The sequence below is a fragment of the Lepidochelys kempii genome, chromosome 3 (assembly GCF_965140285.1).
Source record: "Lepidochelys kempii isolate rLepKem1 chromosome 3, rLepKem1.hap1, whole genome shotgun sequence".
Classification (NCBI taxonomy): domain Eukaryota; kingdom Metazoa; phylum Chordata; order Testudines; family Cheloniidae; genus Lepidochelys; species Lepidochelys kempii.
The window spans coordinates 69,767,244-69,793,833 of NC_136382.1; the positions used below are offsets into that span (position 1 = coordinate 69,767,244).

At 40.9% G+C, this 26,590-nt stretch overlaps 1 protein-coding gene across 2 annotated transcripts in view; it reads right to left on the minus strand.

The window, feature by feature from the left end:
- Positions 1–26,590, minus strand: part of LOC140908830 (gamma-aminobutyric acid receptor subunit rho-1) — a 68,974-nt gene that overhangs the window by 27,750 nt on the left and 14,634 nt on the right. Inside the window, exons 2-4 of one of the 2 annotated variants that reach the window (XM_073336712.1) lie at positions 19,358–19,411; positions 12,855–12,961; positions 5,017–5,084 (exon numbers count right to left, since the gene is read on the minus strand). In XM_073336712.1, the coding sequence (XP_073192813.1) occupies positions 5,017–5,084; positions 12,855–12,961; positions 19,358–19,411 (229 nt within the window). The remainder of the gene's footprint in view (positions 1–5,016; positions 5,085–12,854; positions 12,962–19,357; positions 19,412–26,590) is intronic. The other variant, XM_073336713.1, reaches the window with a different exon arrangement.

Here is a 26,590-nt window from a genome sequence, read left to right on the forward strand (position 1 = left end):
AATTGTTTCTATTAGGTCTGTCAAGCAATTAAAAAAATTAATCGCGATTAATTGCACGGTTAAACAATAATAGAATACCATTTATTTAAATATTTTTGGACGTTTTCTACATTTTCAAATATATTGATTTCAATTACAACACAGAATACAAAGTGCACAATGCTCACTTTATATTTATTTTTGATTACAAATATTTGTGCTGCAAAAAACAAAAGAAATAGTATTTTTCAATTCACCTCATACAAATACTGTAGTGCAATCTCTTTATCATGAAAGTTGAACTTACAAATGTAGAATTATGTACAAAAATAACTGCATTCAAAAATAAAACAGTGTAAAACAGCCACCATTCCAGAGGACATGCGTCCAGGCTGATGATGGGTTCTGCTTGATAATGATCCAAAGTAGTGCAGACTGACACATGGTCATTTTCGTCATCTGAGTCAGGTGCTACCAGCAGAAGGTTGATTTTCTTTTTTTGGTGGTTTGGGTTCTATAGTTTCTGCATCAGAGTGTTGCTCTTTTAAGACTTCTGAAAGCATACTCTACACCTTGTCTCTCTCAGATTTTGGAAGGCACTTCAGATTCTTAAACCTTGGGTTGAGTGCTGTAGCTATCTTTAGAAATTTCACATTGGTATTTTCTTTGCATTTTGTCAAATTTGCAGTGAAAGTGTTCTTAAAACGAGCAACATGTTCTGAGTCATCATCAGAGACTGATATAATACGAAATACATGGCAGAATACGGGTAAAACAGAGCAGGGGACATATTATTCACCCCCAGGGGCTTCTGTCAAAATTTAATTAACGCATTTTTTTAACAAGCGTCATCAGCATGGAAGCATGTCCTCTGGAATGGTGGCCGAAGCATGAAGGGGCATAACAATATGTAGCATATCTGGCACGTAAATACCTTGCAATGCTGGCTACAAAAGTGCCATGCAAACACCTGTTCTCACTTTCAGGTAACATTGTAAATAAGAAGCTGGCAGCATTATCTCCCGTAAATGTAACAAAATTGTTTGTCTTAGTGATTGGCTGAATAAGAAGTAGGACTGAGTGGACTTCTAGGCTTTAAAGTTTTATATTGTTTTGTTTTTGAGTGCAGTTATGTAACAAAAAAAAATTTACATTTGTAAGTTGCACTTGCAAAATAAAGAGATTGCATTACAGTACTTGTATGAGGTGAATTGAAAAATAGTATTTCTTTTGTTTATCATTATTATGGTGCAAATATTTGTAATAAAAATAATAATATAAAGTGAACACTGTGCACTTTGTATTCTGTGTTGTAATTTAAATCAATATATTTGAAAATGTAGAAAAACATCCAAAAATATTTAATAAATTTCAATTGGTTTCTATTTTATTTGTTGCATCATTTGCTACCTTTTCAAAAGATAGAACTTCTGCTCGATCTGAGATTTGTTCCATCTTTTTTGGCTTGGTTATATCCTTCACAACCTTGAGCCCACAAGCGTTTACACTTGTATTTAATTTTAAGCTAGTAAGCAGTCTCACTGACCTCCAGGGGACTACTCAGGTACCTAAAGTTAGGCATGTGCATAAAGGTTTTCAGGATCAGGGCTTTACTGTGAAACCAAATATGTTGCAGGGTGGCTGGCCCCTTTATATGAAGCAGGTCCAGCACCCCTGTGCTAGAACAGGTGCTCCCAGTTTTGCCAATTAAAAGGCCAGGGCAGCACCTGGGTCTGCATAGAGCCAGGCAGTCAGTAAGGAAGGATGGTGGCAGAGGAGGGTAATGGGAGTTGGGGTCTGGGTCCCCCACAAGAAGCTGCCAGAGTCCCCTGGGAGGGGAGGCGAGGTAGTGGGAACCTGCTGAGGAGAAAGCCCTAGAAGGCAGTGCTCAGTTAACTGAACACAAAAGAATCCTGCAGTAGCACCTGAGGCGGGTGGGACTGAAAGATGCAAAAGGGAAAATCCCCTGGAAGCTATAGCCTAGGGTGGCACTTTTTTGTGTGCTTTGCTTATGTTTGCAAAATAAAAGTGTGCCTGGAAAGCGACTCTGGGTGTGGCAGTAGGTCCTTTGTGGGTTAAGAACAAGCCAGAACTATTTTATGAGGGAATATATAGTACCCTATTGTACTGAGAGAAACTCAGTTGGCTTGTGGACATGTGATAAAAATGAATTGACAGCTGAGACACAAAGTCAAAAAAACTGGATTTTTTTTTTAATTGTTTGGATTTTATCCCAGAATTGTTGGGTTCTTTTGTAACATCAAAACCTGTTTTTAATCTGTTTTCTTTTAGTAACTCCAGTAGAGATTATTAATTATTTCTTATGCTATTAAGTTAAACTGAGGACCACTATAACTTATGAAATGTTTTACACACAATACATCAATTTGACATTCTTGTCCCTCATAACCCTGTAGCTCTTCCTTCATCTTTTGGTCCATTCTCATCTAAGAAGCTATAGTTCAGGTCTTTTTCTTATATATGCTTTAAGAAAATGGATGTAAGAAAACCTTTTTTCTTTGACCCCCTAATAAGGCTCTGATCTCATTTTAGCAATAATATATTAACAGATGTTCATTTTCCAGACAGGAGCTCATTCCAAGTTTTTTGCATAAATGGATACATTTGTAGATGCTGCAAAATATCATGTTTTAATTATTATGGAGTGATGATCTGCAGTTACGGATGCAACTGAGTTTCTAAGTTTTATTACAGCCTAATTTTGCCTGACAACCCCCCGCCCCCAAATGAAACAAACTCACAACAAAGCCAAATTAGTCTCCAAATCAGGGCCCAATGTAGGGTTTTTTTCCTGCACAATTTGGGGTGAATTGGACAAATCTTCTGAATTGTGACATCCTAAAGAGTTTCAAAATGTCTTCTTTTTTTGCCACTTCACAGTAAAAAAAATAAAAAGTCTGAATGCAGGAGAGAAATAAAACTTACTTTACTTGTCTCCCATAGCTTAAATCTAGTGCAAACTCAAAGTTTAGTTGATGTCTAATTAAAAAACAAAGTTCTTGCAATGTTGTGTTTTTTGTACATATAAAGCACAAGATCAAATACAAGAATCAATAACAAATTTTAAACCCCTTTCACTGTTATTTTGCTAATAGCGAAGTATTTTGCCATGTGGCTGGACATGTAGCATGATGCTGTTTACTGTGGTGTCATGAGACCACATACAATGCATATAGCCATGTCAGGGCCTCTGATGTTATACATTAGTCAGTCATCAAATGTCATACAGTGGATATTGATATTTAGAAAGGACAGTCTTTCCTCCTTACTAGAGAACCAATTAATTTGGGGGGCCAGTGTCAGGAGCAGTGGCAGCATTGTCAATCCCAAGCATTCAAAAATTGAGTCAGGCCCGCAAAAACTCTGAGATTTGCTTCAAAAACCATGAGATAAATGTGTGAGACAAGGTGGGTGAGGTAATATCTTCTACTGGGCCAACTTCTGTTGGTGAGAGAGACAAGCTTTCAAGATACATAGAGCTCTTTTTCAGGTCAAAGAAGAGTTATGTGTAAGCTTGAAAGCTTGTCTCTCTCACCAACAGAAGTTGGTCCAATAAAAGATATTACCTCACCTACTTTGTCTTTCAAATATCCTGGGACCAACTTGGCTAGACTAACACTGAAAACAACATGAATAAATGCAGCATTGTTTTGGGTTTTTTTGCCTTCTCGATTTTGAGACTTTAGGGTGCACTCTGGTCAGATATTCAAGATTTCTCATCAACTATGAGGGCTAGAAACTTACTTTTTTAGAAAAATGAAAGCCGAGATTATTATGTAATCACTTGACTCCAGGAAGTGGGGCTTTAACACCAACACAACCAAATGCAGTGAGAGCTGGCAGTGCTGCAAGGGCCCAGGTGGGGAGAAAGCTACATGACTTATTAAAAAAAACCCAGCCCATAAAAACCCTTCATGAGGATCAGAAATCCTGAAGCATAAGAAATTCTATTAAGAAGTTGGATGTTTCTTTTTTCTGTCTGTCAACCCAAGAGATGGATGAAGCATCCTCTTTGATTGAAATTCCACCTTTTGGAATATTGAAACATTTTGGAATTTTTTTTTCCTTTAGTCAAATGAATTATTTTCGAAGAAATGAAAAAAAAGTTTAACAGGGTTGAAAAGCTTTTCTATTCCAGAACCTGCAATGATCTAACTAGATGGGCCTGAAAAGCCCTGAATTTTGGAAAGATTCAAAATCTTGATCCAAATGCTAATGTTGCAGTTTGAGCTCGTCTCTAACTCTGGTTTATATCTCCTCTTATCTTGCACTGTTCATAGGGTGTATCATTATGTATAATTTATTTAAAATAACTCCTCAGAAAATCCCCTAATTTCCAGTGGTATTTTGTGGTGAAAAGTGAGCAGCTGGGGCAAATTATACGTAACTCCACAGAATTTTGTAAAGCTTTAAAATGTGCAGAACTTACCTCCCTGTGGGCAGTGGGTAGGAATTCAAAGGTGAAGAGATTAGAGTAAAATTAAACCCTGTGCAGCCAGACAGCATAGGTCCTGTGTACCACTTACCTCCTACTTAAGGCTTATTTTAAAGGATTAAGAGGGACTGAAATGGGGCACAGGCCTCCTGCTGACCCTCAGCTAGGGTGAATTTCACCTCCACAGAAGGCAGATTCTAGGTAAGCTGCATCTTCACACATGCTCTTTTCTATTCAGACCCCTTTCCTAATGGATGACCTGCCTCATGTAGTAGCATGGAAATTGCAGGTCTTTCAGTTCTCGCTATGGTGCTACCTCAAGGTAAAGAGCTGTGCTATAAAGCTGACATACTTGTGGTTTTTCCTAGCAGTTTCTAATCATCAACCTCCATCACTTTCACATAGCAACCAAAATCCTTGGTTTTGTGGGAACACAGTATTGTTCTCGAGAATAACAAATGTTCTATGGAAAAGAGCGTATAATCTTAGCTGACATTCCTTCTTCTTCTGTTCTGCATGACATTACAGTGGTGGAACAGTAGTTTGAGATCATTTACATTAGTTGTCAGACAGAAACTTACCATATCCACCTCTGAAATACTATCCAGACTCTCAACTTGTACATCTACTCCCACAGGAATTGCAGGGCCTGCAAAAAAAGAGAAGAATTTTAAAAAAATATGTATTTTGATGCCACAAATTAACCCTTGAGGCTAAAATGCACTGAAAAGGATAGAGGAAAATGTCTGCTCTGTCTGGAATAGAAACCACAGTAAACCGTTTAAAGAGATTAGAATTCATACCAAAATGATCATTATAACAGTATTTAGACTGATCCATTACTCAATCATCCTCTAGCAGATTACTTTAAATGAGTAACTCCTTAAAACAATCATTAATATTTTATATTGCAACAGAGCAGTTTACAATTTATTTAAAATATGCAAAAAACCAACCAACCAATTCACAACCCCCCCGACCCCTCCTCCCAGATAACAAAAACAAACAAACAAAAAGACACCACAGCCATAAGTAATTCTAAAATACATGCTACCTGGTAAGCTCTATCCTATGTACTACACAGGAGAAAATTCAATATCATAGGATGATTTTCGGTAAATGTATGAGAATATTTATACCATTGAAAAATGGAACTAGTCCACTAGCCTTTATTAAACCCACATACATATTGTTCCACAATTGTCCACAGTGGGGTTTCTGAAGCATCTGATACTGAGCATTGTCAGAGACGGAGCATAGGACTAGATGGAACCTTGGTCTGATTAGTATGGTAATTCCTATGAGGTTTCCCCACCCCCAATAAACTATAGTGTTTTGGTTTTTTTTAATTTAAACATTTGGACATGTTAACTGTATATCGTGTATAGTCCCTTTGAATAGCAAAAAGCCTCAGGTTTGCAAACATCATTTAATTGCTGATGTATTGCAAACGATACAATAAAGAACACAGAGCCAGATCTTTGACCCCCACTCAAGCCAGGTCTACACTTAAAAAGCCAGGTCTGCCCAGCTACATCGCTCAGGGGTGTGAAAAATCCACACTCCTGAGTAATGTTGTTAAGCGAACCTAACCCCCTCCACAGCAGCTACAGAGCTGATGCTGGGAAGGAGGGGGTGTCTCTCCACAGCAGCTGAAGCCCTGGAGCTGGGGAAAGTCACCTCTTTCTCTGCCCACCACAGCCCTGCACATCCCAAATTCCCCCCACCCCCTCTTCTCACCCCACTGCCCCCTCCCACCTACCCCCTATTCCCCCCAAGGTCACCACCTCACCTTACATGTGCAGCTTCTCCAGGGTCCAGGCACCTAATTAATGGAGCCACACCTGCACGGCTCCACTAATTAGGTGGGTGGCTCTTCATTCTCTTGTGTGCAGCCGCCCAGGCACGCACCCTAGAAGGAACTATCTGCGGACCACCTAAATGGAACTTGCGGACCATTGGTGGTCCACAGACAACAGTTTGAGAACCCCTGGTGTAGAAGACATATCCTAAGTCTGCTTTGCATCATTCCTCTCCTACTTCTGCTTTATTGTGGAGCGCTGGTGTTGCTTGGGGCCTGGCTGTGGAAAGACAGGGGGCAAGACTGCACGATCTCCGTTCGTATATGGATGTCACCTCCTTCAACGCATCTGACAAGAGTCTGCCATAGTTTAGGAGCCCTTCAGGAGCTGAGATTCAGTCCTGTGACACTCACTAAGAAACTGAGTGCATTTAAAAGTGAAGCAGTGAAAACTGACCTACTGCAAGATGCTGCTTCTTTTTCTTAACTGCCAGTGAAAGTCAGAAGGTACACTCTTACTTTTTATCACTCTCTCAAAAAAGTTATCTGAAATTCCCCCCCCAACTTTGGGGTGAAGGATAAACTTAAAATACTGTAAAATACCTATTTCACCCTCTCAGAATCTTCTGCTGCTAGCAGATCATTCTATGGCATGATTAGAAGATGAAGGATGGTTGAGAAGCTGAAGCCCAGGAGTAGAAGTGAGGAAATGTGTCCCTCCACCTCATCACTGCTAGTTCAAAATGATGATGGTATCTACCTACCTCACAGGCACATTGGGGGACTTTGGGCCTGATCCAAAGCCCATTAAAGTCAGTGGAAAGACTCTCAATGACTTCACTGGGTTTTAGACCAGGCCCTTGAACATTAATGTTTATAAAGCAGTTGAGATACTCAAATGGCCAATGCTACAGTAATGCAAAATATAATGTGTCCCTATTATTGTGTAAACATCACCTTCTTTTTTGTATCTATTTCACTCATCGCCCTAGCACTTGTTGTTCTCTTTTAGTCCTGAGCCTCGTCCTCTCCAGAAAGCAGAGTTAATTTATCATAAGACAATTAAACGTCTGGGTAGTATTGAATTATGTTTTATTAACTTCCCACACAAATGCTGTGGAACCTTTCCTGTTACATTATGTCTGGGCTTCATAATCAAATTGTAACGGACAGAAAATTATTCGTAATCTCACCCAGTGGTTAATACGGAGCTATGTTGATGATAGTGCTGTTTCATGATTTAATTAATACTGTATGAATTATGAACTAGACCGTTAATCTGTGAAGGAAAAACTAATTATCCCTTTACAACTTGTCCCTGACCTGCAAAGGAAAAACCTCTTCTTTCAAACAGTGAAAAACAAACTGCATTACCAGACTTTCTTTGCAGTGTTGTAGTAACCATGTGGGTGCCAGGATCTGAGTGAGACCAGGTGGCTCAGGTAATACCTTTTACCGGGCCAATTTCTGTCATCTCTTTTGAAGGATTTTAGGGCAGCAGAAGGCTATATTTGGACCATTATTCCACTGGACAACAGAGCTGGCCAAACTGAGGCAAAACTGGGACAGTGCTATGCCATTAAGGCCCAAATGATGATACAAAATGTCAGATGGCCCAAAGCCATTTTAGTCACAACTGTTGTAATACCAGTCCACATGACTGCAATACCTCAGGAAGCCCTGAGAACACCATTGCACACAATCACAGCGGTATCCCACACAGGTAGTTTGAGAATGGGTGGAACTTAAATTCTAAATTTAACTGAATGGTATTAACAGAAGAAATGTACATGGCAATTAAATGCCACTCTAGCCAGACCTCTCTAGGTGACTGAAACTTGCACCTAAGGGCTAGTCCATACACAGTTGTTTTACTGATTTAACTCTACTGGTTCAAAAACACATCGTTAAAATAATTCTAACTCCCTAGTGTGGATGCAGTTATACCAGTATAATGGTGCTTACAGTGGTATAACTTTTTTCATATATTTACCTAAATAAACTATACCAATATAAGCACCTTTCTACTCATGTAACTGTGTCAATAGTAAAGGTTGCAGTGATTTAATTATAGTAGTTTCTAAACTGCTGTAGCTGAAGTGGTACAAAAACTGTGTGTAGACAAGTCCTAAGAAAAATTCGGATCCCTAAAATATAATGTTGTACAGAAGGGTGAAATGACTCACTCCTATTAGTTATTAAGGGGACAGATTAGCGGAAGGAATAGTTTTCCGATTGCTGGAACCCTGCAGGGGGGGCCCTCGCATGCTGGAATGCTGCTTCCCCTCCCCCAGCCCTGCCTCCTCCCTGTGTGGGCCTGCATCTCTGCTGACCCCGTCCGCACTGCACCCCACTTTTTTTGACAAAAGGGAGCATTTGTCCTGTTTGCTCTTGCCAACTGATCAAGTCAGCAAGATCAAACAGGACAAATGCCTCCTTTTGGAAAGTAAGTCGGGACGGCCAGGACGTCCCGGCCAAAATGGGACATATGGTCACCCTAGCTTTTGTGGATTGCATGCTTAGTGCCCATCTCTCCCCATTCACAGTGAATCGTAGTGGTGTTCCTGTGATTTTCTAGGCGCCAAAGTTAGGTGTCATGATGCTCAGCATTGCAATGCCTTAAGTCCCTTTGTGGATCCCACAGCTGGTGTCTAGAAAACAATCCTATTCAGTAATGGAGGATTGGGCCTCTCTGCTGCCCCCACTCTGCAAACCGTCTGAATAATCAAATGGGTAGAATGAGCGAACTGCCACTGACTGACGAATCAGGAAGGGGAGGCCAACCAAACAATCCAGAGGGTAGCCAGCCAGCAGGAGGTATCCTGATGAGTCCCAGCTGTCTTCTCTGAAGGCTATGGCTCTCAGAGCTCTGCGGGAAGAGGGGGGCTATGCTCTGAGAAAACAATACAACCTGTTGCATGTTATCCTCATAGTCTAACCTGAACAAGATTAGAGTCACCGTGTGTAACATTCCCACTGAAAGCCCTGAGAAGCAGAGTACAAGTGCTATTCAGTTGTGTAATACAAATATGGCAGAAGAGATGAACAGCTAAAGAGCCCAGGATAGTGACAGGAGAGTGTAGAACACATTGCAAGGAGTTACAGGACAGTTATGTTAATACACTCTTGCGCCTGCTGCCCATTTCTGAATGGCCAGTGGGTTGTGCTAACCATAGCTATTTAAACTGACTCTGAAGCATGCAATCTTACAGCCCTGTGGTCTGTAATCTATTCCTCCAGGCTCCTTTCCTACAAACCTATTGGCTATAATGCTGTCTAAAATGGTCCTAAGAGGAGAACTCATGCATGCTGGAACCTCTCCTCACAAGCAGATCTTCTGGCAGATCGCTCTGGGATTCCTGATCCTAGGTTTCCTTGTCCCACTCCTCCTCCATCACATTGGCCATACACCGCGACAACGTTATGTATCCTAATACACCAGTTAACCTGGTGATGGCTCGCTGAGTGTCTCAGAACAGCATTGTTTCTGTGCTCTGGCTGTGTAGGAGTAGGAAATGGGATTGAGGAGCCAAGTTCCGAGCAGGTGCCTTCTGGTACTGGAAGCAGATGGGTGCAGTATATGTATCACTTGAGCACTTTATAAAAGTGTAATGTAAACCAATTTTGCTCTCCGTGTGTCTGAAAGGCTTGCTCTTCACCATTGCTAGGCATTCACTCAGAGAAAAACTACCTCCTATCTCTCAAACCATGCAGGGACATCAGAGTTGTTGAGGACAAAAGAGCTGTGACAGGCACTTGGAAACCTTGCACAGACACCTGGCTGGCAGCACACCCAGCATGTTCAGTGTAGAACAGTGTCCTGCTTCTAAAGGCTGCAGAGTTCACCCACGGAGCAATTTCTAGAACTGAGTGAAAGCCTGCTGCGGAGTTCCAGTTCCTCCTGATCACAGTGAACTGAAAATCTTACACTAGTAAAGACTGCAGCCACAGATATGCTTGGTGTCTACTACGGCAAGGGTTCTCAACCTTCTTCTCTCGGAGGCCCCCCCAACATGCTATAAAAACTCAAGGGCCCATCTGTGCTACAATAACTGTTTTTCTGCATATAAAAGCCAGGGCTGGCATTAAGGGGTAGCAATCAGGCAGTTGCCCAGGGCTCCATGCCACAGGGCACGCCGTGAAGCTAAGTTTCTCCTGCTTCTGCTTCAGCCATGGGTGGCGGCAGGGCTTAGGCTTTCTGCCCTAGGCCCCAGTGAGTCTAACACAGGTCCTGCTTGGCAGACCCCCTGAAACCTGCTCATGGACCCAAAGGGAGCCCTGGACCCCTGGTTTAGAACCACTGTTCTACGGTATTTTGGAAGGCCTAGTGGCTGGAAGTGCCGTGGCAGAAGTGACCACTACAGACAGACACAGAGTGTGGATCCATAGTGCCACCTTCTCCAGGTCCTCCCTCGCTCATCATATAGGGATACAATGGCTTCAGGAGTGAGCCTGTACCTCTGCATCAATTACACCTCCATGCAGCTGAGGAAGGTTCCACAGGGCTGATATATTTTAGTGCAGTGCCATACTCCTCTCTCTCACCACCTCAAAAGCAGTTGGGCCTGGAAACAGTGCAACATGTAGGCTGTGCAGCAGCCCCTCATGAGTTGAGACCCCGCCCTTCAAACCAAAACCACATCCCTGCTTCCCCTCCATGCTCCCAGAAGCCTGTCCCAGACCCTCCTCTTGCTCAGCTACCACAATTAGCTGCCTGTCTCCCTCCCAGCCCCTCTGCATGTCTCACTCCAGCCCAGGCTGTCCTGTGTGCTTGGTGATCCTTTAATCAGTGTGTAATAGAGGCTGGGGGTATTTGTATTTGTGTGAGCAGTGGATGGATGTGAGGTGGCCAGGTGAATTTGTTATGGTTCGGGCAGGTACTAGAGTAACAACCCCGAGCTGCATGCATGGGACACTGCTGAAAATGCCCAGTTGACACCTATGCCCTTTATCCCAACCCTTTGTGGTCAGTTATACCCTTTTTCGAAAGGGCAATGAGTGCCCTCGGGCCTCCCCTTAAGATCCTTTTATCTGCTGATGCTTAGGACAATGCTACCCTTAAAGATTGCTGCTTATTCAAAGAGTAAATACGTGCAATACTGACTGTTGGAACTGCTTCAACATACCAAGTACTTATAGCCTTTGATAAACTGAAAACGGCATCCTTCAGGTACACGATAAAACCAGGCAGAGTTTTATCCTGCAATATAGCTGCATGCACAACTCCCACTCCAGTCAATGGGAGTTCCACAGCCAGGAGGCCTGGGTAAAATGAATCCTCCGTGAAGATGGTAAGAAGGGGTTAAGCTGTTTCTCTCTGTGGATCTAGCTGATTGTGCGCTCTTTAGGCCCTAATCGTGCAGTCAGAACCAAGCGAGTGGACTCCCTGCACCCAGGTGGCGCTCCACTGACTTCAGTGGGGCTCTGTGCAGTGCACATCTGCCCGCATGCAGGGGGATGGTGTGCTTATTCTGTATGTTTGAAGGTGGGGGGTTTGGTTTTTTTTTTTTTAATATTCTTTGTGCTAAGTGCTGCCAGTCTGACTGCCCTGGAGAGCATTCTGTTAATACACAGAATAGGTATTGTATGGGTAGCAGCAAATTTAGGGATGGGTTACCTTTACGAGTGAGTGGATTTTTCTGTATGTCAGCACTTGCCTTTTCATCTCAGACCGCTAACAGACATGCCAGCTAGTACCAAACACTTCTGTTTTTTAGACGTCTGGTGTTTAATGAGGGTATGTTAAATGCATACACAGACTCTTCTATAGATTTACTGCTGTACTTCCTCTTCCTCTTCCAGACTTTGACCAGCCACTGTATACCTTCGGCAATTACAGTACGAGATATTTATTATAATAAATAATGATAATATTAATGGACTGTCCTGAAATTGCAGACATTTTAAAATGAACTGAACATACTGGTATTGTGTATATTTAGCATTTGGTAATCAAAGCTTCTCCCATCAGGATGTATAATGGTATCCTGGATTTGAATGACCATCTGTCAGCCAGGAAGGGTAGATAAATTACAACGTTCTTTAATCCAGCGGGTCATAAGAAAGCACATTCTCCTTAATCCTTTGCTCTAAAAGCTTGGTTTGCTGTCACATTCGACTGCAAGACTGTGAGCAAAACATTAACACAAAGCAGTCTAAATATTCTCTTAGTTTATAATAAGAGACAAGGTCAGCAAGTATTGTACATTAGTTGATTACACACAAACATTATCATAGTGAGATATAACCTAAGGATTTCACAGTAATCTAGAAATAAATGTTAACTGAACCTGGATATATTTTTACCAGCCAAAGGTTCAGCTCAATACGAGGAGAATTTAAAATCCATAAATGATGCCTCTATCTACATTCTCATAGTTTTGCTGAAAGTTTTTTGGTGATCCTAGGAGGAAGGCCATGTTGTTGCAAGCCCCTTCAGTCATGAGAATGTGCAGTGCTGTAAATTCAGAACAGAAACAAGGATGGTCTTTCCCAACTAACAGTTCTTTCCAAACTCTCTCTTGTCAATCCACTCACCAGTGAGACACTGTTCTGTACAGTATTTCTTACAGAAAAGATACTCCGAAAAATAAGAATCAGATGCATGGTTTTTCATACCTCCAAAACCTGGTCTCATGCTGAAATCATGGTCATCTATTCTCAGAAGTTGTTCTGACTTTATCAGCGGTGATTTGGTGATGTCAGGGCTTCGTTTTAGTATTGGGCTATGTGAAAAAGATATACAACATTATTAGAATTAACCATGTTTAAGAAACATGCAATTATTTGACTCTAATCCTTCAGATAGTGACCAGTCTTGTTCATCTACCAATTAAACTATATCCCTGTATTCATATCTGATGTTTGAGAGCATGTCATTTGAACTCTTGGATGTTACATGCTGAGACAGGGTATTTTGAATGGTTCTCATTCTAATACTGGCTGAATGGCAAAATACTCATTTCAAACTCTTGTTTCTGTATAAAGATTATCTGTGTTTGTAATATATTTTAGACACAAAAATTCAAAATTTACACTAGATGCCATTAGAAGTGAATAAAAGAATAAATAGGGGAAAGGGGGCAGCATTTCTGACGTAGATTTATGATAGGACACGAGGATAGGAATTAGGGAAACAATATCTCAAATAAAAGCCTACTGGCTGCAGCCCAGGAACAAAATGGAGATGGACTGGGAACCCAGCCAGGAGGCAAGTTGACTTGCAGCTTGGAATAAAATGATTAACTGCTGCCCCAGATTTCTAAAGAGAACAGGGAGAGCTAGAGATAGGAATGTATGAGGTCATACCAGACATGTATACAGTTGCACCATATCTTGTTGTGGATACTTTGCTTTGAGTGTGTGCCAAGTTTACCTCTGAAAACAGATTTCAAGTGCAGCATCCCTTTTATTTCTCTGGTGTAGTTATTCTTATGTGGGAGTAAAAGCTGGCTATAGAGCAGGTGGTGATAACTGAGAAGGGCTGTCTTTTATGGGTGAGGCTGTTGAGGGCCCCAAGAAAAAGAAGGATTCAGGAAGGTTTTCTGTTTCTGATAAAAAAAATATACTGGATGTCAACAGCTTGCACTCAGACACCCCTTTTCATGATTAATTAAAAAGGTAAGTCAGTAATAGACCAACCAAAACAAAAACCCAAGAATCCTTGACTGCGGCATGCTTTATGAATATAAAAGAAGTATCTTGGAGAAAGAAAAACATCTCTAGTGAATGTGGGGGCTTGCATTATCATGTTAAATTCTCCTAGATCATAAACATGAAGTCCAGAAGGACCATTTAATATAATTTACTCTGCCCTCCTGCGTAACACGGGCCATAGAATTTCACTAGTGATTTCTTCATGAAGTCTATAACTTCTGGTTGAGCTAGAACGTACTTTTTAGAAAGATAACCAGTCCTGATTTAAGGGTTTTATGCGATGGAGAATCCACCACATCCCTAGGTTGTTCCGATGGTTCCTTAACCTCACGGATAAAAATTTGTGCCTTATTTCTAGTCTGAATTAGCCTAGTTTTAACTTCTTGTTATACCCTTTTCTGCTAGATTAAAGAGACCTTACTATGTAGGTACTTATAGACCATGATCAAGTTACTTCTCAAACTTCTTTATTAAGCTAAATAGATTGAGCTTCTTTAGCCTCTCACTGTAAGGCAGGCTTTCCAGACCTCAGATCATTCTTATAGCTCTTTTCTGAACCCCTTCCAGTTTGTCAACATCCTTTTCGAATTGTTCACACCAGAACAGAACATAAAATTCCAGTAATGGTCTCTCTAATGACATGTACACTGATAATACCACCACCTTACTTCTACTCAATATTCCTCTGCTTATACATGGAAGGATTGCATGGACTTGTTCTCTTAGCCCCAAACTCATCTTCAGTTGGTTATTCACCATGACCCCTAAGTCCTTTTCTGTCTTACTGTCACCCAGCCTGTATAATCTACATTCTTTGTTCATAGATGTATAGACTTGTATTTAACTATATTAAACACATGTTCAAGTGCATCCATCTTACCATACAATCCAGAACATTCTGTAGAACTGACCTATCATTTATAGAACTGGCTCAACAACAGTTTTTCTGTTGGTTGACAATTGAAAAAAAAATTGTTTCAGGTTGAATGAAAATATTTTGACCCCAGAACACCACATTTCTGTTTTAAGCATTTTTTAAATGAAATTAAAGGACATTTAGAAACAAAGTTGCTTGGAATAGGAAAAAAACCCAATGTTTTGATTTTTTTGGAATTTTTTGAAGGTTTTTTTCCCCAGCCAAAGCAATTTGACAAAAATCAGCACAAATTTGCAAAATGTTTTGGTGCTGCCAACTCTGCATTTTTCCCTGAAAAAAAGTTTGTCAAAAAACGTCACTAAACTCTATTCATCTACCACTATGCCAATTTGTGTCATCTACAGACTTTTCGAGCTATGATTTTATGTTTTGTTTTAGATCAGTGATAAGAGATATTGAATAGCATAGGGCTGAGAACAGATTCCAGGAGGACTGGGAACACGCCCACAGGATATCAATTCCCCATTTACAATTAACTTTTGAGATCTATCAATTAACCGATTTTTAATCTATTTAATATGGACTACATTGATTCTTGAATTGTGCTATTTTTTAAATCAGAAAGTCACATGGAACTAAGTAAAAATGCCTTCTATGAGTCTATTATGTCAATACAGTTACCTTTGTCAAGCAAAGTTGTAATTTCATCAATAAATGATTTGAAGTTGATCTGATATATATTATATGTTATTTCATTTCTGCTTAATCAGGATGTCTTAACTGCGGAAGCCTTCTTTTATGATTGTTGAATTGTAGGCTGTGGGCATCTGGAGAAGTTCTCTTAACTATCAATTTTCACTCACACTTTTTTGTTTAAATGTTTCCTCCCATCAATTTTGCTTATAATTGTTTCAGCCTTGGGAAATTGTGCCTTTTAGGGTGCCAAGTGGCTTTACATATTACTTGTCAGCACTATGTTGCACATAGCAAATGTAGTTAAGTTGTGATCACTTATCTAGGCAACCACTAAATCGTCAAGCACAGGATACACAACTGTTTTAGAAAGCTAATGATGGATGCGCTTTGTACTTTGAACTATCCCATCTCCTGCTGGGATCTCATGTTTCCTTGTCCTCCTACACATTTGTTTTATACACCTGGTCCCTCATTTTATGCACAGATTGTAAGTGCTTAGGGGCAGGGACTGTTTCACTGTGTGAATACAGTTCTTAGCACAGAAGGACCTTGATCCCTAACCATAATCTCCAGGACACTACAATAATAATCTCAAACTGTGTAGGTTTGGGCCTGGATGACAGACTTCCAAGAAACATTCAGCCCTGGAGCAACTCTACAGTAGAATGCAATGTTTGAAGCTATTCCTGTGTTTTTCATAAGGAAGATGTTGCAAAAACGGACATTATGACTAGTAACTTGCCTGATTTGTATGGTTATGTATCTGAATGGAAGCCACTAAACTCATTTGCATACACAATCTAATCCAGACTTCAAAGGCGGTCTGCAGACCTGAAAGCTAGATCATGGCCTCACATCCTAACCCCTTCACATTTTTTACAATGCATCACTGTCTGACTGGGGAGGGAAAGACTAGGTCAGAACTCAGGTTGAGTAGGAGCTCATGGGAGCTAATTCCCAATGCCATATTCAACCGGAACGTATTCTTATCGCAGTCTTTTGACATAGAAAGGGTGAAAAGTATGATTTCATTTGAAGAAGAAAATGATTAAGAGTTTGAGGCTCAGATCCTCAGGTGGCACAGTTCATTGACTCCAATGCAGCTATGTTAGTTTATACTAGTTGAGGATCTGGTACCTGAAAAAACAAAGGGCTAAGAAGCTGTTTGGAGTTGCCTGCAGTGCTGCTGACTAAAGCTGGTCAAAATGGTTGAGAAAGGTTTTCCCATCAAAAATGCTATTTAGCCAAAAATGAGACACCCAAAATCAGATGTCACTTTGGAAGATTTTGGCCAATAAGTGTGGAGCTGGTCAAAAATATATAAATCAATTTCCATGAATATGTTCAAATAAAAACTATTTTATTTATTTGACACGTTAGGGGTTTTTTTTAGAATTTTTTCACTAAAAAGGTGAAATGAAGATTGTTGCTTTAACTGTTCAAAATTTGAAAATTTTCATTGTAGTTTTTGAAAACTGAATGCATTCAATGAAGTGAGCTGTAGCTCACAAAAGCTTATGCTCAAATAAATTTGTTAGTCTCTAAGGTGCCACAAGTACTCCTTTTCTTTTTGCGAAAATATTTTGGGGGTTGATTTAGTTTTTGTTCCTCTTCCCTTCTTAAAAAATATTGTCCCCTTTGGGGTGAGGGGAAAATAAAATAGGGAGAGAAATGAGGATAACCTCCCCCCCCCCAATCAAACCCCAACTTTTGGGTTTTGAAACAGAAACAAAAACATTTTCTAGCTGAAACATCAAAACCAAAACAAAGAATGTTTTCAATTTTTTTCATCAAAATATCAAACCTTCAAACAAAGCAATAGTTTGTGAGAATTTTAGGTTCATTCAAAAAAGAATCTCCATCGAAAAAATGTTGACAAACATTTTGACTAATCCAATATGATTTGCTGCTTTCTTCTTCCCTTTTGGAACACTGGAAGAGGAAGATGGTCCTCAAAATCTACAGCAGAGACTCCTCAGGGTAAGCAAGGTAGAAACCCTCTTGTTCGGATTTGATAGAGGAACAATCTCCTCTAGCTATGTTGCAATGAACTGATCCAGAGTAAGCCACTGACACTCAGGTTTCCCTCCTCATTTTCTGATGTACTGGCTTCCACTGAGCAGCCTTCAGTTTTGTGGATCTCTAAATCTGGCTCTGCTTAATACCCATGCTAAGGAGATTGCCTTAGTGATCAGCAGGACAGAACCGAAGACAGGGAAATGAGTGACATTTCCTGATGGCAAGTGTTCCAGCTGCTGCATTCGTGGCTAGGACTGACATTGCACAGTACTTCTGTTACAGAGACTGTGGCTGTGGCCTCTGTATAGGTTAGGCTGACGTGGAAGATTATAACTGACACAAAGACACGGTATTTTCCAGCCACATATTTCCTGGGCACATATACTGCAGCACCAGAGAGCACAGTTGTAGACCCCAGAGGAGAATGCTAGTGGAGGTGTGTGTGCGTGTGTGTGTGGGGGGGTGGTTTTTTGGCGGGGGGAGGACTAGATTTCTAAAAGATGGCCTTGAAAGCCAATTTGTTTCCCGAACTCACTGTCCCCCGCTGGGATTCATGTGGTTCTGTTCAAGGTACGGCTTCTCCCCAGTTCTCTTGACAGTGCTCCCTTTTCCTGATTAGCTAGGGCTACACTGCAGCCATTATAAAAAGCTAGTGCCACCCACTGAATCTGTACATGTCACTGATCTCAGTCAGATATTTCTAATGGCCCTGATCCAGGATCCCATAAGGGATAGAAAAGTCAGCATGAGGCATCAGTGTGTTGGCATCTGGTCTGCTACCTGGGGCTAGAGGAGTGGGATTCCTAGCTATCATGGGAATAGACATAAGGTACGGTTGGACATCTTTTATATTCATAGACTTTAAGGCCAGACTTTATGATTATCCATCTCCTGCATAACACAGGCCATAGATTTTACTGACTAATTTCTGCATAAAGCCCAATAACAGGTGCTCCAGTTCAACTACATATTTTAGAAATACATCACTATTGATTTAAAGATGTTCTGTGGGGGAGAATCCACTGCAGGCCTAGATAAATTGTTCCAATGGTTCGCTACCCTCACTGTTCCAAATGGAAATACTAAGCAGATTTTAATTTGTCTAGCTTCAGCTTCCCGCCATAGGACCTCTTTTATGCCTTTGTGTGCTGGACTAAAGATCCCTCTACTATCAGAAGTTGTCTTCTGTAGATACTATCCTGTTACTAGAAGGGATGGGAACCCCCAGCTGCTAGGGTGAGTAGAGGGTGTGGAATTTCCCCAGCATCTCCATTAAGAGAGACATGGACAGATGTGTTTGTAACACACTGATGGTGTTTGTTATGCATCTTTCTGTACCTGGGCTACAGAGGATGTGAGCCTATTACATCCTCCCACTACAGAACCTGGCTCTTTAGCTTGAGCTATAGGGATTAATGTTTTTGACTCTGGAGGTCCCTACTTCAATCCCTAGTGTGCTTGCCAAGATGGCACATAAGCAGCCACATGTCCAGGATTGAACAGGAGACCTCCAGAGCAGAAAGCACAGGTCTCTCCAGCTTAAGCTAGAGAGCCAGGCTCTGTAGATGGAGGCTGTAACAGACTCAGACTCATCTTTAGTGGATTAGGCACAAAGGAGGATACTACCACCTCCTGACCAGTGGGTTACCTGCCCTAGAAGCAGAGAGAACAGACTAACACCTCACCACGCTGAGCATCAAACCAGAATTTACCATTGGAGTTCCCATGTTCATTTGCTAGCAGGGATTTTTTTCTTAAATCTGACCCTTTCAGGTGGGGAGGAAGGCATTGTGGTTTTGCTGCTGACAGCCAATAATATAAAAAGCTAGCAAGATCTAATGGCTACCGGGACAATATGTTTTTAGTAGCATACCTGCCTTGCTTGTGTGTTTCTCCATGTGTTTCCCGTCTCTGTCTTTGCGGTGGACTGTAAGAAAAGGACAGAGACAAGGAAGAATTTAAACATTCAGAATATCATGAAAAGGTTGTCATGTTTTAAATCTAACCTTTGGGTAATACCAGGAAAAAAGATGGAGTTGGAGGCGGTGGTGGCAAGGGGTGGGTGGGAAGTACAGCACCTATGGGTCCTTGCTTTGCCCACCTTTACAATGTATGTAAATGTTTCCACCTGCTTTTATTTTATCCATCCTTCTGGTCTCCTCTTGCATGCCAACATAGCCATAGGAAATGAGGACCTGCAGAGTACTCCTAAACTACTGTCAATATTGCTGTCTAGGTTGCTTGACAGAGGGTTGAGACAGGATGGATCACATTCTTTACACAGGGTCCAAGACTGTCCTTTGCAATAATTAACTTGGCTTCATTGGCTCTGCAAGAAGAAATCTATAATAATTTCTGGACCTAAGTTTACTAGAGGGCAGTATGATCCTTTCTGCTAGAAATAGAAGTACTGTCAGCCTTTGGCTTTATCTGGAGGTTATTGACCCTGGCCAGTGATTGTCTATGAATAATGCAGTACTCAGAGGTTATATGATTTCAGAGTAACTTATTTAAAATCCTGAATATTTCTTGGGAGAGGATGGTAGAGTTAGTCTTAATTTGGTGTAATGGGTCTTTGTCCTCTACCCAGCTTTCTCTCTTGCTGCACCTTTGGATGCCAACGTACTGGGCTGGATTTTATCATCCTGTACAGTAGAACGCTTAATGGAAAAGAAATAAGAGATTTCTGTGCAATTGCCAAAGCATTCAGTATTAGGTATTCAAAAGAGGGTGGCAGGACAAAGAGCAGACATTCTGTTTTATTCAGATAAAAAATTAGTCTTGGAAGAATGCAGGCAGCCTGAAGTGAATTATAAAAATACTGCAACCTACTAAGGTTAAACTTGTTCAGCCACTCTTGACAAATGAGAATTGCATTTCATTTGCACCTAGTTCAGAAACTCTGCAAAGCTACCTAGCAGTCAATTTTAGTTACACATCCTCTCAGCTCATAGTGGCATGCTCCTTACAAAGACAACATTTTTATATCTAAAATGTCCCATTTTTGTTGTGCTTTGCTACATTTGCTCAGTGTCTTGAGATACTCTATAAGATACAGAGGTGTTACAGCAGGTATGTATGACAATGATATTTGCATTTAGAAGAAACCCCAATCCCTATAAGACCGAACCTTTATAGCATATAAACACCTGCTTTCTGGTTGTTACTTAAAGGTCTGATCTTGTAACTACACATGAAACATTCCCACTGATGTCTGTGGAACTCAGATTATTCAAGTATACCTCATTTTGAGGGCCACCACTCATTTTAGTCCCCAAATTCCACATAAATTTCCTCCTCTCTTTACTGTTATTGTTGAAAATTATTTACATTAGAAATAAAGAACCAAGGTTACAGAAAGATAGTTACACCAAAGGAATTAATCCCACAGTATTACATTACCTGCATGAATATGCTTTTTGTATCCCTCATTTTGGGTCTCTGTCCCACATTATGTGCCACATTTAGCAGGCTCAGACGCAGATTTCCTGTCCGAGGAAAAGTTTTCAGGACTTGGCCCAAGATGAATACATATCACATTAGTGGATGATAATGGAATAGAATAATAGAATATCAGGGTTGGAAGGGACCCCAGAAGGTCATCTAGTCCAACCCCCTGCTCGAAGCAGGACCAATTCCCAGTTAAATCATCCCAGCCAGAGCTTTGTCAAGCCTGACCTTAAAAACCTCTAAGGAAGGAGATTCTACCACCTCCCTAGGTAACGCATTCCAGTGTTTCACCACCCTCTTAGTGAAAAAGTTTTTCCTAATATCCAATCTAAACCTCCCCCACTGCAACTTGAGACCATTACTCCTCGTTCTGTCATCTGCTACCATTGAGAACCGTCTAGAGCCATCCTCTTTGGAACCCCCTTTCAGGTAGTTGAAAGCAGCTATCAAATCCCCCCTCATTCTTCTCTTCTGCAGGCTGAACAATCCCAGCTCCCTCAGCCTCTCCTCATAACTCATGTGTTCCAGACCCCTAATCATTTTTGTTGCCCTTCGCTGGACTCTCTCCAATTTATCCACATCCTTCTTGAAGTGTGGGGCCCAAAACTGGACACAGTACTCCAGATGAGGCCTCACCAATGTCGAAATACCATCCTACTCCCAAAGCCTGACATTTAAAAAAAAAAAATCTTTTCTTGCTGCTCCTGTCTCCTTGAATTTCTGCATTAGTTTCAGTGGGGGGAGGGATAGCTCAGTGGTTTGAGTATTGGCCTGCTTAAACCCAGGGTTGTGAGTTCAATCCTTGAGAGGGCCATTTAGGGATCTGGGGTTTGGCCCTGCTTTGAGCAGGGGGTTGGACTAGGTGACCTGCTGAGGTCCCTTCCAACCCTGATATTCTGTGATTGGTTGCTGTGGTTCTTCCATAGCAAGCATAAACTCTTCTCCCTTTCACCAACCCTACCTACATTTATGCCGTTGTCTCCTCCTCCACCCTCCTTTGCTCCCCATGTCTTCACAAGCTGGCAATCCCAAATCCAAAGTCTTTGTCTCTTGTACCTACTTATTTTTGATCAGGAGAGTCTCACTGAATTCCTGGCAGCCATACCAGGCTACAACACTACCTTTTTCTATTTCCAGGTTTCTGAAGAATTTCCTCACTTCCCTTTAGAGGTCTGATAGTTTCTGGGCCAAGTTCATAAGTGATATATCAAGTGCTGTAAGTTATATGTTGGTGAATGTGTTATGGGAGTCTGAGGCTAAGGGAGACATAGGCTGTAATTTACATGTTGAGGTGCCAGAAGTCACAAAAGGGAGTAAACTAAAGACTCAGATGGCCTAATGTAACCCTGGTATTAGGTGATTTGCCTGAAACACTCATCTTACAGACCAGTGTGTGAATTACTTTGTTAGACTCCATTACACTCAGTGGGCCAACATAAGAATTGATGTGTAAAGTGGTGTAAGTTACATCTTGTTAGGCTGGTGTGAGTCAACAGGATTTCCAGCTGGACATGTTCAGTACACACTTATGGGGTTAGGTAACAGGATGATAACCCATGAGCTGGTAAGCCTGCAGCTAAGCTAGCCTTGATTACAAGATGAGCCTCACCTGAGGGAAATCAGGTGCTCTTAAATTAAAGATAGCAGGCAGTTGAGAGACAGTAGGGAAGTATGGCTGGGGATTAGCAACATCGTGTGGAGCAGAGTGACAGGGACAAGGCTCTGGGTGTGGCTGAAAAATCAGAGCTAAGTTTGAATGAGGGGGTTTTTGAGCTACTTTGAACAAGATTTTGGACTTTATGCTGTGGGCTCATTGGATTGTTTGGCTCATTTTGTGATTGAGTACTCTGAGGTTTGTGTGAACTTTGATGTTGAACCAGCCCCAGAGAGGGGTGCTGTAAGCCACAACAGAGACTGTCTGGAGTGCTTAAGGGGCCAATAAGAGTAATATGACACCCCCTACCCCCCACCCTGGCCATGAGGGTTGTTCAATAAATGGACATTGCTAGGCTGGAGTAAATTATGAAGTACAGTAATTTGGGCTTGGAGTAAACCTAGAAGTTGCACTGGTTTAATTAGTGATGCAATGTTAAAATAATTTAGTATGTCTGTGTGAACAATCTTATATTGGGGTTTTTTTGAACCTGTAATTTACAGGTACAGCTCTGTGTATATACCAGCCGTGTGTTAAACTGATGCAGTTTGTGTGTAGACAAGCCCTTGGACTCATCTCTGAATTTGGGCCTCCAGGCTCCTTTACCACTTCCAGGATCCTTCAGTTCTCCACCAGCCCAAATCTATACTTTAACATCTTCTGATCATGAGTGAATACAGCTGGCAAGCCTGGGTGGCTGTTTAGGCACACGTTGTTTTCTTTTGGTCCATTTGCCAAGATCCTGAGGAGTTTCTTGAACTCAACGTGGACAGAAAGTGCTCTGTAACTCACTGGTACTTAAGATATATGCTCTTCTAAACAGACTTTATGGTGTGTGCAGGTTCTCTGGTATTCCCTACAGGGCCTTAAAGTTACCACATCACATCTCAGTGGTGCTTCTGGCGAAGGCCTGACTGAGACAGATGGTGACCAAGAAGATTTTGGAATTAAGTCAGACCAAATTTTCATCAGGTGAAGATGTGCCTAGTTATGCTCCTTCTCCTTAAAAAGAATTAAGTTCCTCCGGGAGCCCTTGGGTTTCTAAGAACTGGGCATCAGAACTCTGGAGATATTGGTTAAGTGTTTTTTATGTTTAAAGCTTTTTTTAAGAGTCATAGCATTTAAGGTCAGAAGGGACTATCACATCATCTAATCTGACATCTTGTATGTCAGGAAGGGGATATGGCCTAAGACTATATATTAATTTGCTTTGTTTTCCCTTAAACCCTCAAAAGAGGGTCGGTCTTAGCCTCCTGTGGAGTCTGGTTGCATTGTATCGAGGAAAGATAAAGTTAACCCATTTTAGCGTAATGTATCCTTACAGAACTTGTTACCTTTAAGGCTGCTAAGCTATTACTTGTTTATCACTATGGGCAATATTGTTACTAAATCAAAGCACACTGCCTTGCAGTGCCATCTAGAAGTGTTAAGAGAAGTGTATTAAAACCAAGCTCTCAAAGCCTTCATGGTGGGTGTTACTTCCAGGCAGACATGACATAATTGAAAACTGTTTTTTCAGCCAAGAGTTTAGAATTAAGTATTTGTTTGAAGAGTGATCAGAATTAGAAAGCCAGTCCTACTCAGACTTGTACGGTATCCTCCCCTCCAACTCAGAAAAGATCTATTCTGACCCGAGCAGGCTCTCTGACCCTTGCTAATATCCTATCAAGCCCACTGTCGTAGTTCAGCAGATGTGGCTCTCTCTGCTGAACCAGCTGCTCTCTTCAAATCTTCTGCGTTTCAGGGATTCCCTGGAGTCAGACACCGAATGCATTCTGGGGAACCTGACATGGAAATAGATGCTCTGGTGTATGTAACATTTGACAATTTCACTCTTCTTTGCAGGTTATGCAGTACCATGCTCTGAAAGAGCATCTTCTAAATTAGCATACTTGATGGGACAAAACAAGCAACAAGGCCTTTAAGCACATGCATCGTTTTGTTCATTAAGCCTGGATTTATCACTTTAGCAGCTTCATTTGGTAATCCCCCTTTTGTTTCTGCTAGTGCAGGTACCGTTTATGTAGGTGTACTTAACTTGCTAATCAAGGCAATACATTATCAAAATAGATTTTGTTACATACTGTCTTTACAGATACCCTATCTGCAAAACAGCACTGGAAAATAGCAAACGGCAAGTTTGGGCTGGTTTAAGTTTCTTATGGCACTATATATCTGATTAGAACTCTGTGGGGAAATGAGAACTCTTCTGAGAGAATTGTTGGGGAAAAATCTCCATTCAAGAATTTCCTCTCGGAAATGAGTTCTTGTGGTGACGTGTGTGGGGTTTTTTTTGTGTGTTTTGTTTTTTTTTTTTTAAAGAAAAAAAGTGGAAATATCTACTTTTTTCCAACTTTTGTTAGATGGAAAACAACCCCCTCACTGTTTAAACTTTTCCAACTGCAAAAGTCAGTTTTATTTTTGTATCACTTTCTCTCAAAGTAAGAGTTACTTATACTCAACATTTTAATATTAAATGTTGAAAATGTTAATTTCAGAGAATCTTTCACTTTTTAAATCATCTTTGTCACTGAGTGTTAACACAGCATAAGCTTAATTTAAAAATTAAATAACACATAATGAGTAACTATTTTTCCCCTTTTTCGGGGAGGGGAAGTGGAACAGAAAGAATGTGGGCATTTCCCCACAGCTTCAAAATGAAAAGTGGGTGTTTTTTTTTTTTTAAATCAAACCCCCCCCCCAAAAAAAATCTTAATTTCAAAGATTTTAAAAACCGAAGAAACTTAATTCCAATGAAAATCTTCAGCCAACTCTACTATGGCATTTGTCTACTTAATGTATTCTATAAGTAGACATTCAAACCCTCCAGTTCTTCCTTGAGAATTACTGTCAAAACTCCCATTGTAATAATAGTAGTATTGGCCAAGTGGTAGCCCACATTCAGAGCCTTGCAGACTGGGCTTCCATTTGGACGAGAAATTGACAGCATTAAATCTGGGTATGTCCTTAGTATAATGTTTATGTACAATATACACATTCTGTTTCCCTGAACAACAGTAGGATCAAAACTGTCCACACACAATTCTTACCAAATTCTTGGACTGGGCACCTTCTACCCTATCCCAAGAAGCAGCTCCCTTGCTAGTATTTCTCTCCAGGGACCCACAGGTACAGCAGAATGCAGGTTATCCCTGCTGACTGCCCACCCTCTGCTCCAAAGCTTGAAACTTGTGAAACCGTTAGCTCCACACTCTTCTGGGCCACATAGTTTTGTTTGGTGGCTGAACCAATGTGCAAAGGAGAACGGATTACTGTTGTGAAGCGAGTGAGCACCTCTGTGCAGTGTGGAGCTCAGTCCAGCAGTGCTATCTTGTGTGTCAGCACTCAGATGCCAGTGCTGAGGAAGAGCGGAGTATCCTATTGTTTGGGGCCTCTTACACTTGCCTTCCCACTTCCTGGAGAGATTATGTCAAGGATATGCCTGCTAATCTCCCCGGCTACTTGTGCTGGGCACAAGTTTGAAGGCTTGCACCTTAGTTTCTAGTTTATTTGGTATGAATGATGATGCACCTTAACCCAAATCTTGGCTCCTAATAGCAAGGGTGGTCCAATGGTCAGGGTGTTGGGCAAGAAAGGTTCAATTCTCATGTGATTAACTCAAAATTAATTGTGATAAAATTAATTGCAGTTTTAATCATACTGTTAAATAATAGAATACCAATTGAAATTTATTAAATATTTTGGATGTTTCTACATTTTCATATATATTGTATTCTGTGTTGTAATTGAAATCAGTATACATTATTTTTTATTACAAATATTTGCACTGTAAAATGATAAAAGAAATAGTATTTTTCAATTCACCTTATACAAGTACTGTAGTGCAATCTTTGTCGTGAAAGTGCAATTTGAAATGTAGAGTTTTGGGGGTTTTTTTGTTACATAATTGCACTCAAATAACAGTGTAAAACTTCAGAGCCTACAAGTCCACTCAGTCCTACTTCTTGTTCAGCCAATTGCTAAGACAAACAAGTTTGTTTA